This window comes from Eriocheir sinensis, chromosome 62 (assembly GCF_024679095.1).
Source record: "Eriocheir sinensis breed Jianghai 21 chromosome 62, ASM2467909v1, whole genome shotgun sequence".
NCBI classification, from domain to species: domain Eukaryota; kingdom Metazoa; phylum Arthropoda; class Malacostraca; order Decapoda; family Varunidae; genus Eriocheir; species Eriocheir sinensis.
In genome coordinates this window covers 2,373,656-2,391,158 of record NC_066570.1, presented here as the reverse complement: position 1 = coordinate 2,391,158, position 17,503 = coordinate 2,373,656, and the positions used below count along the sequence as shown (strand labels likewise).

General features: G+C 46.2%; 2 protein-coding genes across 2 annotated transcripts in view; one reads left to right on the top strand and one right to left on the bottom strand.

Annotated features, from left to right (window-relative positions):
* The first annotated feature begins 664 nt into the window (after positions 1–664).
* Positions 665–16,365, top strand: LOC126986631 (uncharacterized). Its single transcript, XM_050842905.1, has 11 exons — positions 665–710; positions 2,195–2,298; positions 2,961–3,057; positions 3,329–3,483; positions 4,149–4,606; positions 4,686–5,193; positions 5,313–5,805; positions 5,976–6,139; positions 6,809–6,913; positions 7,120–7,236; positions 10,192–16,365. Exons 1-11 carry the CDS (start codon positions 674–676, stop codon positions 10,570–10,572), a joined length of 2,619 nt encoding a protein of 872 aa, XP_050698862.1. The 5' UTR covers positions 665–673; the 3' UTR covers positions 10,573–16,365.
* LOC126986633 (striatin-3-like) overlaps positions 12,061–17,503 on the bottom strand; it is a 28,783-nt gene continuing 23,340 nt past the window's right edge. Inside the window, exon 15 of the mRNA XM_050842906.1 lies at positions 12,061–17,159. Within this exon, the coding sequence (XP_050698863.1) occupies positions 16,990–17,159 (170 nt within the window). The 3' untranslated portion in view covers positions 12,061–16,989. The remainder of the gene's footprint in view (positions 17,160–17,503) is intronic.

Here is a 17,503-nt window from a genome sequence, read left to right as displayed (position 1 = left end):
GTGGAAGGGTTGGTGATATACCCGGCGACTATAAACCCAGGCTCATAAAATATACTGCCAGACTTAATGCCATGGGAATCTGAGAGGCCATTCAGAATTTTGTTGACTTCGTGCAGTGGGTGTGAATAGAGAAAGTTTAGAGAAGACTGTCTCGGTGTTGTGCGAAGCTGGCGTGGGATGATGTTTTAAGCTATACAAAGAAGACAACCGACCTGCGTGTGTGGGTGTAGGTATGTGTGGGATTCGGTGTGTTGGTGTGTGTGGACAGACTGCGACCTAAGCAATCATCAAATAGCAAAACTGAGGGGTTGACAAGCAAACAAGCAGAAAGATGTTGGCTCTCCTTACTACTGGTGACGGCTACAAACTATCCTAAGGGCGCGAGGGTAAAACAAGGACAAACTCTGCCTGCAAACAATAACCAAGAAAGATGTGACGTGGGGTGGCCGAAAGATAAGCTGCCAGAAGGTGCGCGGTTGACGGGAGAATGTGCATATGAGGCAGTGAGGATGTGTAGGTAGAACTGAGATGTTACAAGCAGGTGGTGATGTGTGGATGACCCGTTAAACAAGTTACGATGATGAGAGAGAGAGAGAGAGAGAGAGAGAGAGAGAGAGAGAGAGAGAGAGAGAGAGAGACTAATGACTTTCCTTGTTCTCAGGCGCGGCGAGCAATGTTGTGTATTGTTATGATGCTGTCGGTCAGTGCAGGTAAGTGTGTGTGTGTGTGTGTGTGAGGTGAAAATACGAATCATTCCTCCACTCTCAACATCAACTGAAGCCTAACGTGAGCTAAAAACAAACCCTCTATTAATATTTCAGCTTCTTAACAATCCCTCGACCATATTAGTCTATCGTACGCGGCGTGAAAACCAGCTGATCACAAGAGCGTCAAGATCTATCGAGGTTATCCCCTGATCAACGCGCGCTGCAAAGTCATCCCCGTATTACCCAATCACCTTTACTTTGCTATTCGCGTCGACAGGAGCTTCGCGGGGGCAGCATGGGCCTTAAAGCTGTCTGTACGTACCACGGTCAACATACGCGCATGCCCGAAATGCGCCGCCTCGTCTCCTTATATGATTAATGGTGAACAAGCGCGACTCTTGCTGAAAAATGAATTTGCACTGAAAAAGTAACGCAACGCCGAGAAAGAGAAATGTAGCTGACCTTCGCTCCGTGGAGGTGGTTGTGGTGGTGGTGCGTGGAGGTGGTAGGTAGGGGGTCACATTAAGGGCTCAGTGGGGGTTCAGCCCATCGCTCCCTGCCCTGAAGGCTTGGGTTCGACGGCGTACTTGCGGCAGTCCCCATGTGGCCCCCGACCCACCGCCGCCCGCCCGCTGAACACCTTCGTCGGGACCTGGAACAAGAAAGAAATGTAACTGATATTAGGATGGAATAATATAACTGATCGCAGAATGAATAACACCATCATCAAATAAATTAATAGATGAATAAATTAATTAATAAAACAATAGCCTAACCTAATTAACCGTCACCAGAAACCGTCAGAAAGAATATAATGGATGAATGGCTCTGTCGGTATACCTCTCATGTATAGATATAGTATACCTCTCTCTCTCTCTCTCTCTCTCTCTCTCTCTCTCTCTCTCTCTCTCTCTCTCTCTCTCACTGTGATCTCCGAATCTTCGACGCTTTGAACCTCACGACCTTGAATTAGAAAACAGTGACAGCTTAATGTTTCGATATGTGTGTGTGTGTGTGTGTGTAGCAGACGACACCAGACCACTTTGCTCAATACCTGCAGGACATCACCAGGCACAAAGTTCAGCGTCACACCTCTCATTAAACTCGTGCAATTGCCGCTTCACTCGAGCTAAAATTAATGGGCACAGAAACTTCGGCGCGAAAAAGATACTAAAACAACCTAACTTCTGGCGTCAGTCCAGGGCATTACTGTGATTGTCTCGCCCCGGCAGCGGAGTGTGAGTTAATTTTGATACTTGATGGTTAGAAAATCGGACTCCACTTAAACCTAATAACGACCGTGAAGGACGACCTCTGTGTGTGTGTGTGTGTGTGTGTGTGTGTGTGTGTGTGTATATATTTCGGGACAATCATCAATAGAAACGTAAATAACCAAGTCAGTTATATACACGTTATACACTCTCTCTCTCTCTCTCTCTCTCTCTCTCTCTCTCTCTCTCTCTCTCTCTCTTACCGGGCCTTGGCAGGAGTGACGGAGGGCCTGGCTGGGGTGAGGCTTCAGACCGGCGCCTACGCCACCACAGACAGCTTCCTGCACTCCGGGGCCACCGTCCTGCCCACCCTCGAGCAGGTAATGTAGGCAGGATGTGAGCAGAGCCACGGAATGGGAGAGTCTGGCCTACTTCATCACAGGCGGCATGTTGCTACCTGAAGAGCGGCGCGGAATTCAAGTTGACGCTGATACAATTATGGGTTTTTATGTCCTCTAGGTATCGTCAGGATCTCGAAGAAGTACCTTATATTAAGCACATAAAAAAAAACAATGTATCAGCACCAGTTTGAGTTTCTCGCGGCTCTTTGGATAACAACATGGCGCCTGTGATGGCTTGACAACTCTCCTAATGTATGGTTCTGCTGATCTTCAATTACATTTCAGCATCTTGAGTCAAGGGAACCACCTTGGGGCAACATGACCCAAGCAAGAGTCATATATCACAGCAGTAACTTGAAATATAATTTGCCCACGCCACTAAGCGGCTGGGGCCCTCAACCAGACCCTAGAAGTAAGCCTACACGCGCTATGGATTGCACTCTATCCAATCAAAGGCCGGTGCTGCTTGTTCTTCCATGTTTGTTTGTTTGTCTATATAAGTACTCCAACTGAATCACACTTATTTATCCCCTTAACCAACTTATAAAATTCAACATCACAAGGGTGCCCTCTATAACACAGCCAACCTCCCCCTCCCTCATGGCACGTCCCTAATGCTGTCTTCCTCATGGTGCGTGCAGGTGAGCGTGTGTCTGCACCTGCGGCCCCTCCACCTGACGCGCGCCATGCCCATCATCAGCTACAAGGCGAAGGACTCGTCGAGGGAGCTGTACCTAGGTGAGCAGAGGCGGGGCTGACTGTGCCGGGCGTGACCTAATACTGGGTGGCGGTAGACTGTGACATCCCCGCCAGTCTGCACGCAAATGAAGCTGAGGAATAAAACTGAAATATTGCCACGATAAAGTTGGATTATCAGGCTTTGTTATTCTGATCATTTTTCTTTTCTTTTTTTTAACCCTGATATGAGTTTTAATGGCAATGGTGGGTTTTGTTGCTGCATGTTGTATTTCAATCTCTCTATCTATCTATCTATCCCCCGCCGGTGCAGGGCTGGAGGGCACGTCTTCCAGGCTGGTGTTCGAGTGTTGCGGCGGCAGCGTCGAGGAGAGCATCGCGGTGCCCGTCAGCCTGTACGAGTGGCAGCCCATATGCCTCGCCGTCCACCTGCTGGCACGCAACCTAACCTTCGCCTACAGTACCATGGTGAGTCCCAAGTGCCGCAGCCTTCCCCATCACCGCCAATGGGTGTTTAGGGCTGGTATTACAAGACACCATCGCTTCTCACATCAGCTATTTCTAAAGGTCAAAGAGGGGGTCAATCGGGTTCTAGTGAGTGTTTTTTTAGGCTCAGGGTACAGAAGAAGGGTCAAACTACCACCAGGGTCATAAAACTACTCCTGGAAATGCCCACAACTCCTACGAAAGCTTTGTCAAATAGCTGTTCTTGAGAGACGAAAATGTCTTCTAATATGACCCTAGGTATCGGATCCTTCACAAGAGTTCACACATAACCCAGCCCAGTATTGTAGTGAAAAGAAGTCACCAACAGGAACATGAGTGAAGTCCTACGCATTGGCAGACACTGAGGTGTCAGGCGTCTTCCAATAACCCCGCTTGTACTAAAGTCGCCTTTTCCTCTAGCATGCTGGCGTACCTAAATATAACAGCGACAACATCATTTACCATTTCGCCATGTTTCTCTCACACTTACTAGTCTATTCATTCAAGCTTGAATAATATTATGCCATATATCCCTCTGCCCTTTTCCCTGTGCCCTGTTTCTTGTGTCCCTGTTTCCTGTGCCACGTTTTCCAGTGCCATTTTCCCTACACTCTTATGTGCCGCCACCTTCCCTTCTATCCCGCCAGGTGGAGCAGGTGCCTCTAAAGGTGGACGTGTCGAGGCTCGGGAGGCGGCGGCTGGAAGTGACGGGCGGCGAGAAGCTGGTGGTGGGGCAGAACACGGACGCCCTCGAGGGAATGTTGGATATCTCGCGGACCCTTCATGGCGACGTGGCCGATCTGCGCCTTTATAATGTAGCCCTCACGCTGGCACAGATCAGGAGCTTTATGGGATGTCTCAAGGACGACCTGCTCCTCCAGACATCAGCGCTGGTAAGCCTCGAGCAGGGAAGCTTCGAAGCGCGCGGCCCCACCGAGGAGATGGAGGTGGCGGCGGCCGAGGTGTGTGGCGGCGGCAGGAAGAGCTTCGCGATGCTGTTCCCGCATCAGAAGAACTTTAATGACGCCTTGACCTGGTGTGAGAAGCTTCGCGGGGCGCTCGCCCTGCCCGCCAGCGGCCCCGAGAACCAGGACATTTACAACAGGTGAGCCGCGCTCTAGTTGGCCGGCACGTGTTCCCGCAGCAGCAGCAGCAGGGCGGTGCTGAGTCTGCCTTTGTTGCAGGTTCGTGCGGTTCAGCAGGACGTGCCAGGACATGTGGCAGGCGCTGTACTGGGTTGGGGCGCGTGGGAACTTGGAGGACAGGCGGTGGGTGAACCTGAGGGACGGGCAGCCCCTCACCTGGCACAACCTGACCCTCGCCTCCTCCAGCGTCACCCAGCAGTACCAGTGCATCCTGGCAGGTGGCGAGCAGTTCCCCTATGAGTGGTACCACGCGCCCTGCAGCGTCAGCGCCTGCACAGTGTGTAACTTCACCACCTACCCAGAAATACACCTCCGCGGGCTGTGCCACTCCTCGCTGTTTGACCGGTCGCTGTTCCTGCACGACTACTTCAACAAGCAGCCGCTGTTTGACGGCGCCGTGCACAGCCGCGTGGCGTGGGTCAACGGCAGCTGGATGATGGAGAGCCGCCTCTACCCTGACCTGAGGGCCCGCATGCTGGATCAAGTGGAGTACCCCGTGGGGTTGCACAAGTGGCTGGTGGAGGGCGACAAATGCCGCCACAAAGAGGTAGGCACGCGCGGCGCCTCGCCACAGCCATACTGCCATCTAAGCCTTGCTGCCACCAAAACTGTCAAGCACGTCGCGAGGCGCTGCGCTGCCCTGTGTAAGCCTTTGTCTTCCCACAGGTGGAGTTGCTGCTGACGGGCTGCAGGAAAAACGAGTTCACGTGCGACGACGGCACGTGCATCGACGCGTGGCGACGCTGCGACTTAGCGACGGACTGCCCCGACCACTCCGACGAGCTGACGTGCCGGGTGGTGAAGGCCCCGGAAGGCTACAACCCGTCCCTGCCGCCGCCCCGCCTCTCCTCGGGCCCCGTGCCGCTCTACTTCCACCTCAACATCACCTCCGTCACCAACTTTGATGTGCAGACGTTCATGCTGGGCGTGGACGCCATCCTGACGCTGCGCTGGAACGAGTCCCGCGTCACCTTCCTCAACCTGCAGGCAGACCCGCGCCGCAACAAGATCAAGGACCAGCACACGCTCTGGATGCCCACGCTGCAGCTCACGGACGGCACCAACAGCTGGGTCAAGGCCAGCAGCAACGACGGCAGCGACCTCTACGTGCAGCGCCTCACCCCGCCCGAACCAGACGACGACTCCCACCGACATGAAGGTACGACCCTACCTCCTCCCTCCCCTTTGCTTCCCTCCTACCCTCAGACATACCCTCCCCACTAACCCCCTTATACCCAGACCCGTACCCTCCCCACTGCCTCATTACCCACCTCTACGCTCTACACCCTTCCCCCTGCCCCACGGCCTAACAGCGGCACCGTTCGGCAGAGGACACGTACACCGGCTCTGAGAACAGCCTCGTGTACCAGCTGCACAGGTCCATACACTTCCGCTGTGACCTGGACCTGCAGTGGTACCCGTTCGACAGTCAGCGGTGCCACCTCTACTTCACCATAAAGGACCTCACGGACTCCTCGGGCAGACTGGTCAAGGTGGGAGCCCGCTATTCACTTCCTCAAAGACCCCCAGCACTTCCTTCGGCCCTTCAGTACACACTCTTAAGCTCCAGCACATACTTAAATCCCGCAGCTCTTTATTAGACCCTCCAACGATCCATTAGACTATCCACTACTCCATTCAGCTTTCCATTATTCCATTAAACTTTCCATCACTCCATTAGACCCTCCAGCAGTCCGTTAGATCTTCCACCACTACTTAAGACACTTTACCGCTCCCTGACGCTCCACTAAAACCCCTACCGCTTCCTGACGCTCCATTAAAACCCCTTACCCAGAATCCCTCAGCTCCCCCAGTGTACCCTGAGTTCTAGTCCTTTCGGATCTGCTACTTCCCGTGGCCACAAGTATCCCAAGGGCACAAAAACTCTCCAGTATTTCTTTACCCTATACAGCCTCCTTGCGGCACCCCAGCGCTCCAAAATTCTTGTATAGCCTCACCTCCCCTTTGATTAACACGCATCCCTCCCTCCAGCTGAAACTAATGCCCCCGTAGTGTTTGCTCTTTCTCAGATTACTCTTTTTCTAACACACCCACAACAGTAGTAGTAGTAGTAGTAGTAGTAGTAGTAGTAATAGTAGTAGTAGAAAAAAATAATTCATTATTAACATCCCTATCACTTTGGTCCCTCCTTCCCCCCTCAGGATGGACCAGGCCTCGAGTTTTCGGGGACGCGGCAGCTGCTCGAGTACAACCTGGTGAACGAGACCCTTGTGGAGGTGACCGAGAGCCAGGTCACCTCCATGAAGGTATGAGCAGGCCTCTCTCTCTCTCTCTCTCTCTCTCTCTCTCTCTCTCTCTCTCTCTCTCTCTCTCTCTCTCTGTGTGTGTGTGTGTGTGTGTGTGTGTGTGTGTGTGTCACAAATATACGTGAATAACCATGTACTAACGATGAATCATGCATAAATTCTCGCTCTGATCTTCCATGGCCCCTTCGTCTCTGTCCGCCCCTCAGCTGAGCCTCAAGTTCATCAACCTGTACAAGTATTACGCCATGAACGCCTTCCTGCCCAGCCTAATGATGGTCGTCATCTCCTACTCCACGCTCTTCTTTCACCTGGACGACTTTGAGGTGAGCCAACACAAGGAACAGACCACCAGCAAGTCCCTAATCCCGTCCTGCCATTCGCGCCATCACCAGCACCACTATTACCGTTTACCGTTCACCGTTGATGAGGTTTCAGGCCCTGCTCCACTGCTGGTGCAGCGCTCTACGAGTGTCGTCAACAATTACAATGTTAGCCTCAATAATAATCCTCGATGCACTTATTCTCAAAACATCGTAGTGAGTGAATGTCCTAATTGCTTTCACAAATAATATCACAAATATCCATTGGTTCAGTTTTCATGTCTGATATTTTCGTTTTATCACAATTAATTATCCAACGATTATTTCCAACTCACTGAACATTTATCACACGCAATTTACCTTTGAGTACAAACACTATTGATAGCCATGATCGGTTATGTTACGAATTCTCTCGATTTCAACTACACAACACTGGTCATTCGCTGAGTGGTTGATTTCAGGCTTCTTGTACCTCACACAATTTATGCATTTCTTCTCAGCCATGGAGCAATCCTTCGATTTATGATCGCCAGCGCATTTGAAACATTTTGGGGCTTCTCCATTGCTCTTGACAATACAGTTGCCCTCAAGATGGCCATATCTCTGACAATGATAGCATATAATTGCATGGTATCTGTCTCTCACTGTGTATATTCCCCATTCTAATTTTAACTTGTCGTGATTTTTGTGAATCAGCTCTCTCACAGTTGGTTCACACCTCAAAATGTAGTGCATTGTACCGCCAGCTCCAGGCTTACTAAAAATCAGCTCAATCTTATTCTCAGCACCCTCAATTGTGTGTAAGAACTCATTGCGGTCTAAGATGGCCTCCTTTATTCTTTCCTTGGTCTCCTCTTTATGCACATTGCATATCATGATCTTTGGTTTCATCTTAATTTTTCCAACACTCTTGGTACTAATTTGGTCAACAGACTCCAGTTTTTGAGCAGCCTCATCCCTTGTGTTCTCATTATCAAAGTTCATGACAATATTACCTCCATTTTTTAATCTTGAATCAGTTATTTGAATACCATTCAATGCCTGGGAGACTTCATCCTTCATATCTGTTGCCTTCTTTTCCTGGGTTGAAGCTTTAACAACTAAGAGATTCTTCTTCACTTTCCTGCCTCTCTTTGCCACTCAGCCCAGCTAGATTCAGCATGTTCAGCACGTTTAAGCGTGTCAACAACTGATCCCAGCTCTTCCTGCACTTTTTCAGCCCTTGATTCAACCTCGATCATCCTTAACCACAGATATTTTTTAAGATAATTTTTGCTTGAATTCATCCAATTTTCCACAATGCTGGTAGCCAGAGACGCTTTATGGAGGCATGGGGTGCATATCCAATTTATTTTGGGTATATTATCCTGCTTGATCCCAGTCAAATTACCACACTTCACATGACACCACCTAGGACACAAACAGCATCCAATTCACTCCTCGCCTGAGAAATCCGCACAAACATATAGCACAGATCGATCCCCCAGTCCCTTGGCCCTGACAGCCATGTCGACTGTTTCTGTGTGGAGCTAAACGCAACACACATCCGCTCAGCACCACCTATACTCACTCACCACTACTTCATCATCTCCCCTTCCCTCCACTACACAACTAATCGGGCCATGCAGCCAAGTCACCTCAATAGCATAAGAAACATAAATGTAAGAATGAAAAACTAGGCTACTATAGTGCGTCCGTAAGAGTCAAACTTAAGGCCAAAATATATCACACAAAACTTGAAGGAATAATAGGCTACAGTATCCTTCCTCCATGACAAAACAACACAGAATCCAACTTCTACTCACCTGCTCGGCCCCGCTGCGGTGTGTGAAAGGCGACGACAGTGGCCCATCCACTAAGTCACTACTCCACCATGCTAAAGTCTGTTCTCTTAAGTCAGACCCAAGCTGACAACATAAACCTAAGTGTGTTTGCAAGCTGAGTGTTGACTGGCTGCTGCTGTGGCTTTTTTTTTTTTTTCTTGTGTTTGTGTTTTTGTCACGCAGCACTTCACTTTTGCATCTATGCACTGTATGACCGCTTAGGTTTATGTTGTCAGCTTGGGTCAGAATTAAGTGAACAGACTATAGGAGTTGCCTGCACTGTATGGGCAGCCACGGCGTGTTTCCAGGCCCTTGTTCTCAAACCTTGCGGCGCCCCAGCACACAGATTTGACACGGTTTTCGTAGGAGTTTACGGCATTTTCAGGGGTAGTTTAACGGCCCTAGTGGTAGTTTGACCCTTATATGCTCTGATTGTGAAAAAACACGCATGAAAACCCGATTAATTTCCTTTTTGACCTTTGAAAATAGTTGATGTGGGAGATGGAAGCGTCTAGCATACCGACTCACAGGGTGTTATCCCAGCACTATGCACGGAAAGAATGACAGTCACATCTGAAGAACACGTATAGTGGTAAGTGACACCGGATAGTCAGAAATCAACTAGGTAACTCATCAGACACGCCTGCTCACACGTGTTCCGCTGGCCCACAGAAACAGCTGACTGACCCGCGTGAAGCACCATCTGAAACCCGTGACAGCGTATCTTGGGGGATCACTACGGTTTATCTGCAACATATAGGTAGTTCAAGAGGATACCAATATTTTTTTATCTAATCTGATGCGCTGAATCGTTAACGTCAGCTCCCCTCACCCTGTCCACTACTGCATGTGACTCGCTTTTACGGGCTACAATTTCCTCTTAAACAGAAGTAGGCTATAGCTCAAATAGGCCATGAAAAAAAAAGTGGAAAAGACAGGAAGCCGCCGTTGGTTTGTGTGTAATAACAAATATAAAAGTGAGAGCTTGAGGTAGGCAAATGCCGTGAACCACTCTCATCACGGAAAGCTGATAGGTTACCAAACACAACCAACCACTGACCATACAGAGTGTGCTGGCCTCACCACCCTAAAACATAGCAATCCCCATGACCTGACTAGCAAACTTTCTCTGCAGAACAGGATCATGGTTTCCCTGACCTCCCAGCTGGTGTTGGCTTCCTTCTTCAGCCAGGGCAGCCTCACCATCCCCAAGACCTCGTACCTCAAGCTCATCGACGTGTGGTACGTGTCCCTCATCTCGCAGGTGTTTGTCGTCATCGTCTCCCTCGTCCTTGTTGAAGTTCTCCGCCAGCGAGGACTGAGGACCCCAGACGGCATCAAGACTGTGCATGTGACTCCTGTAGACTCCCTGAAGATGCGTCACAGCTTTCCTGATTCCTCTCCCATCAACAAAGCCAATAGACTCAATACCATCTTCATATTCCTCGTCCCTACCATTTTCTTTTCATTCATTACGTACTTTGCAGTGGCATGTGTGAGAGGTCTGAAATCCTAAATGTCCTCTTTGGTCCACTTCAACTTCTTTGTCAGACTCGGTATCTTATCAAAAGTAAGATGTATTCTTTAAATCTGTAAGAACAGTCAAATCACCTACCATAGGCTAATACCATTCCATGCAGTTTCATTTATCAAGGCAGACAAGAAGTTTTTTCATGAATGTTGAGCTGTTTGAGGGTAATAAAAAGTATTGCAAGTAGTTCTGCAACAAACCTTTACAATCTTCATTACTGATTCTACTATACTGCACCTTCATATAACTGGTCCTGCATCTCCCCTACACAGATTGTCTGAGGAAGGCTCTTAAAGGTAGCTAGATGGCAAACCTCTTCTATATTCACATTAAAGCCAACACGACGAGTAGGAGAGCTCGCCTTATTAGCCCTGCAGATGCACTTTATGCAAACTTTCCCTACTCGTTGACACTATATAGTTCTGTAACCATTCTCTCAAAAAAATGTATGGAATTAGGCAAGATCCTGTACTTTTATGTAAATGCACCAACTTAAATTAATCACTGCCTTTTTTTTTACAGTAAAGAAAGTAGCTCAACGGAAAAAAAAAAAAGAGGAAAACGCCCACTAATCACTGACGCTATGAAAAAGGGTTTAGAAGAGTGGCCAACAGAGGTCAATTTCAGGAGGAGAGGTGTCTCGATACTCTCCTCTTGAAAGAGTTCAAGTCGTAGGCAGGAGGATATACAGATGAAGGAAGAGAGTTTACCAGTGTAAGGGATGAAAGAACGAAGATGCTGGTTAACTCTTGCATACGTGATTTGGACAGTATAGGGATGAGCTAGAGTAGAGAGTCAAGTGCATCAGGGCCCCGGGAGGAGAGGAGGCATCCAGTTAGCAGGTTCAGAAGAGCAGTCAGCATGAAAATATCAATAGAAGATAGAAAGAGAGGCAACATGGTGGCAGAATTTAAGAGGTAGAAGACTCTTAGTAAAAGAAGAGGAGTTGATGAGATGAAGAGCCTTAGATTCTACTCTGTCTGAGAGAGCTGTGTGTGTTGAGCCCCCCCACACGAGATGCATACTCCATACGAGGGTAGACAAGGCCCCTGTATATGGATAGCATCTGGGAGGGGGATAAGAACTGGCAAAGACGATACAGAGCACTAACCTTTACTAATACTTATGCATAACCACAGACAGAGTGGACTAATTCTAATCTGGTATCCCTAAAAATAAACTTTTGTCTAGAATTTCACCCACATCTGAAGGAGCCATGAGAGCAAGGGTTCAAGTATGACTACACTCCCAGTGCTTGAGACATACTGTTGGACTTTACATCAAGGGTACACAAGGTTACCAAACAACAAAAAAACATGAGGGAATTCCATATCTAATTTCACCACAAAGAAGTAATATTAGTACTGTACACTAAGACTAGCAGAGTAACTGTGTTTCATTTCAACAGAACATTATTCAAGTACAGTATTTACAAAGACATTTCAAATATTATAGGTTAAAAAAATTACCATGAAATACACAAAGTTTGTTTCTTACATTACTTACTGTTGCTAGGATACAAGCAGTAGTCCTGAACTGTGACTTTGACATTTGTAGAAGTCTTGGTAAACAGCTTAAGACTTCAGGGTCAACACTGCTACATCACTGGAAAAATGGCCCTTAACATATCGGTATAAAATCGTAGTCAGGGAGAGAACATTCTCTTGTCTCACATCTCAAGCACAGAAATAATGAAAATTTTACCGAAGTAGAATAAATAATTAAAAGAGAAAACAGGGTGATTAGTCAAGTCAGTCCAGACCTACTGTTACCTTCTCTCTCTAACACATGTACAAGGCTACATACAGGTGATATATGTGTAGTGGCAGGGGGTCCCAGCCCGAGTGACATGGCTGATGTCACTTGTCACCTCACATTAATAAAAATAAAGAAAAGAAAGTAACCAAAATGATCCAGATACAGGTGCCTCCCCAGAACAACATACATACAGATTTTTAAATTAGATATAAAAAGTCATTGAAAAATATATAAAATAATTAAAATGCAGGATTTTATTAACAAGTGCAGTTTATAAAACTCAGGGAACACTTTAGTTAGACAGGATGGGTAGTAGTACTTTGTTCCTTTGTTAGAAGGTTCTGTGGTACTCAGGAAGAGACACTGGCTATGTGTGTGTGTTGCCTCCTGGGCCAGGGCCAGGTGAAGGCAGAGTAAGGCTGGGTGTGGCTATTCACAGTGTGTCAGAACTTTAGTGCTCAAGAAACAAAAGTAAAAGGTTTAAATATTTCCAGTCATAACCAGCAGAGCACACGGAACATGCAGCACCACCTCCCCTAGCACTAAGTGTCCATTTTTCCCTGGCAGGTGGCTGGGCACTACAAAGTATTAAGAGTGAATGAGATTTTCCATGAATGGAAATGCCAACTCCTCCATAAAAGGATAACCGAATCATACATTACACTGCTTTGCTCCTGGACAACTAGTGACTGCTACTTTTATATACAAAAATATAACATAAGTAGACAAAGCACTACAACTCACAAGAATAAATATACTTCAAAGGTAGCAAACTGAAATACAAAACACTCAATCCACTCGCAAGTTGCCTCTCTGAGCAGCATCTGTTATGGAGCTCTGTTAAGTATGTCACCATTTCAGCTGAAAGAAAAAAAGCACAGGTTGCCCAACAAAACTTCCTGCAATTTGTCAAATATTCACAGAACAGACTGAACACTCACCACATGATTTATGAGAAATGAAAAAAAGGGGGGGCTATATTTTAAGACCCAGACAGTGCAGGCCAGCCATGGGCCGTGATGTAAGCAGAGGTACACAGAATGAGCTGTGTTATCTCCACTCCCTCCTACATGATAACACAGCAATGCTGCCTCCACTTCACCTAAAGGTGGGTTAGAACCAATCCTCACCTAGTTCACCAGTTAGATAAATAAATGGCGAGTTTTCATGGGACAGATGGGTGACCAAGGCAATACCTACATACTGCATGATACACAGAATAATACTGAGGATCAAACACAAAATACACTAGTGGATAGATGAAGGATGTTGTGTTGGTATGTTCCTACGTTTCTAGCCCGTAGCAATAACCCACACTACCTCAGCCTTCGACACTAACACCCAACATGTCCTTGAATGGGTAAGAGAAGGGAAGAGGGAACGGATGGGGGTCAAAGGTTATTGCATTTATAATGATAGGTGATGACTTGCCAATGATCAATGGCAGTATGAACAACACACAATGGGATGACAAAAGGTATCAGGTGGGCAGAGTAACTAACTTTCCAAAGCTTGCAGCAGTGACTATTGCCATCAAGGGAGAACAATTAGTGAACTGTTGGAGCGAACTTCTACAGGTCCTCGGAACACTGTCTAGGAACGCAAATATGTGTGTGTGCGTGTGTGTGTGTGCGCGTGTGCGTGTGTGTGTGTGTGCATATATGAGTTTGTCTGTGTGCATATGTATGTGTGCACAAAGAACATGCACATGGAGGCACCAGCCCTGGACCCTCTTTCTTGTTGAATAATTAAAGAAACTAATATTGATAATAAATTACACGTACCAGATATTTATATTAATTTACATTTCTCTTACACAGTCATGCCATCTGTTTGTTAGAAAAAGATTCTTCAACAAGTCTCATATAATATGCAATGCATCATTAAGAGCTGTCCTTACTACTAAATTGATCATCATAGACATGGGGGTTCACATAGCAAAATATAAGCAACACAGGTCTCAATACATAACATAAATTTTAGTGTATACTCATCAGCAAATTTGCTTTGACATCAAATCACCGAGGGAGTCGCAAATCATTGACAAAAATTAATGTATGCAATGCTATTCATAACTTTAATGATAATCAGATTTCTTGAGCCTTGAACCGTTATTAATGAAGTCAACATTACAATTACACAATTATGTAAGAAAATAAATTATGAAAACTTTCCACTTCATAATAAATATCTTACACTTACGAAATTTCAATAAAAAGCACTCGGAAGCATGTCATTCACTCACATTCAACCTTTTTAATACAGGAAAGATGTACATAAGACCTCACCACATCCTGGCACTGAGGCTACTTATTATAAGCTTCAAGCACTGGTGGAGAAAGTGAGGTCACCCCTTCAGTAGCAGTCTGCAGTATTGCTTAGGTCAGCAGGGTAAATGGTAGTATTAAAGATGTCCAGCACTGGATAACACACCCAAGGCTAGAAAAGACATAACTCCTCATTTCTCACCTAGGTTGCTAAGTATCTAAGATTGAGGTAAATGGTCTATATTCTAAATCATTCTAGACTACAATGGAAGGAACCCTATCATTAACTAAGAGCTTAACTGCCTTGCTTCTCTATCAAACACAAGCCAGTCGATAATATTGCCAAGACACTTTTAGCTCCACTACAGACAGGGACTGGTTAGCAGGTCTGCCCCTTGATGGATGTGGTCATCTTAACACCTTCCAGATTACCATGCTCCACCTGCATCTACAAGGGGCAGGTATGCTCTCCACAGCCTCACTTCTCTTCCCTTCCCCTTGAGTTACATTGTGGTAGCATTAATCCCTGCATTTTGTAACAGAAGCCTCACTCACATGTCACTCCACCATCTACTCTGCATAACTGTAATACACTCCTTATACCAAACACATCCAAGGCTCAAAACATCTGACAGCATCACATTTTGAAAAAGTAATGCCTATAAAGGTTGTAGTGAGGGTAGGTAATGCCAACTGTTGTTGGGAAAATAATGGGAATTGTGTAATAAAATAGACTTATGTTTACATTATCATATGAAGGTATAAAAATAGTCACTTTGTAAGGAGGCTTCTTTGATAGTACAAAAAAGCCCTCACTGTTTTTAGCAAACTTGGATTATCTATTTCTGCAAATTACCTATATTTCATTAATGATGAGTTATTTTTTAAATGAACAATACTAATGTAAAGAATATGAAAAAAATAACACTTTGAGTGCAGTAATTAAGAAGTGCAGAGGACTTCATTGTCCTCCGAGCAGTAAAGATGAAAGATTTTGTCTTCTCTCAGTAAGCACAAGACTAATCATTTTCCCAACAACACTTGACACTGACATATGCCTACTAATATGAGCAAGAAGTGAATGGTTCGTCATATGTACAGATAAATATAAGAATGTAAACCGTCCCATGATTTAAATGTCCATGTGCAAGTCAGAGGATTTCTCACACCACAGGGCCAACTTCCACATTAACCCTATAAAGACTAGTCAAGAGTTGTAAGTTCACCTCACCAGCAGTCTATCTGAGTTCTGGTTATCCACTGCAACCCTGTGCTACTTCCACTATCAACTTTATTCAGGCTTTTCCTTCCTTAGTGGTTCAGACCCCACTGTTTGTGTGTGTGTGCCACGCCATTACTTAGGAGGGTGAGGGCTGTCTGTCTGCCTGTGGTACAAGGCCCAGAAAATGGTCATGTTTCACAGCATGCTGGTCCACTTTAGCAGATATTGGCAGGCTTGGTTACTGTGCACATCTTTGAAGTTTCACTTACATACACACACACACACACATACACAAACGTACCCACGCACACAGCACACGTACACATGCAAGTCCACATGCATGCATGCACCCACACACACACACACACACACACATGCATACATGCACATCCACAAACACGCACACACCCACACCCACACATACACGCACCCTCCACGCACACACAGGCATGTATGCAAGTATGCACGAATGCACACACACACACACACACACACACACACACACACACACACACACCTCTCATTAGAAAACTTCAAGAAGTCACAGCATCCAAAGCCTTGTAAGTATAATTCTGTTGCCTGGGGTTATAGTAATGGTAAGCCACCAAGGACAATGCTCAGTAATGAAGAATTCAAGGTTATAAAAAATATTTGGATTTGAATGACTTATGTTAATTGGCATCTTTCAGTCAATGAAGCATTTGAGGAACCCAAACTCTGTAGACCATTGATAATGGGAACCATCTTTGCACACAGAGTGAACCACAGAGCTGGCCAGCTGCTGGGACTGATGGCTGGGCTGGGAGGGAGCAGCTGGTGGGGTTGTCGAGGGGAGAGAGAGCCCGAGACCAGAAGAAGAGACTAGTTTTCTTCCAATTAATTAAATAACAGCATTGATGGTCTTAAAATATTAATATCATGAAGCTTCCTCAACACGTGTCTCCAAAACAATAAGAGGAGTGTTTTAGAAAGAAAACTAGCATTAAGTCAGGTTTCAAACTCCCGAGTGGAGGATACTGCGATATAGCTGGCCGCGCCATCAACACAGCACTCTACGTCTCCTATGGCTCATAGTGGAATACTGCAGCCTGGCACCACCACACTCCCCTCCACCAGTTGGGTTGGGTTAGTTTCAAGACACTGCCGCGCTAACCTTCAGACAAACACTTTGGCCAATGCATCAGCTCCCGCACTGGCAATGAAGGGCTTGCTTGGGTGGAAGGCCACATCAAATATACTTTCATCGAACTTCTTTCTGTGGGCTGTGATTTCTTGTACACACTGTTTGCTGTCCAGCTGCCACAAGCGGATACTGCAGTCATGGCCTGTGGGCAACACACAATTTGTTATTCATGAATGTATTTTACTTACACGAAACTGGCACTGAACACTGTTTGGTCACCAGAACCTCACTAGCTTGACATAAATGAGGATCTGGCCAATCATAAAAAAATCATGTCACCATTTCTCATATCATAGTGACCATCAACGTATGTAGTATTTTAATATTATCAATATGGATGTAGATTATGAGTTTCAAAGAGGAGCACTGAAGTCCTTACAAAATGGAGCATTTTTTTAATAAATAAATAAATAAAAATTGAAAAATGAAAGCTATGCAGTATGAAGTATGCTAAAGACACGAGTGTCTATGGCCACACACTGGGGG

What these genes read in the sequence shown, in the direction of transcription:
- LOC126986631 (XM_050842905.1), top strand. Translation starts at nt 674, where the DNA reads ATGTTGTGTATTGTTATGATGCTGTCGGTCAGTGCAG. An exon ending in GTCGAGGGAGCTGTACCTAG is followed by an intron (nt 3,058 to 3,328) that starts GTGAGCAGAGGC and finishes CCGCCGGTGCAG; the next exon opens with GGCTGGAGGGCACGTCTTCC. An exon ending in ACAAATGCCGCCACAAAGAG is followed by an intron (nt 5,194 to 5,312) that starts GTAGGCACGCGC and finishes GTCTTCCCACAG; the next exon opens with GTGGAGTTGCTGCTGACGGG.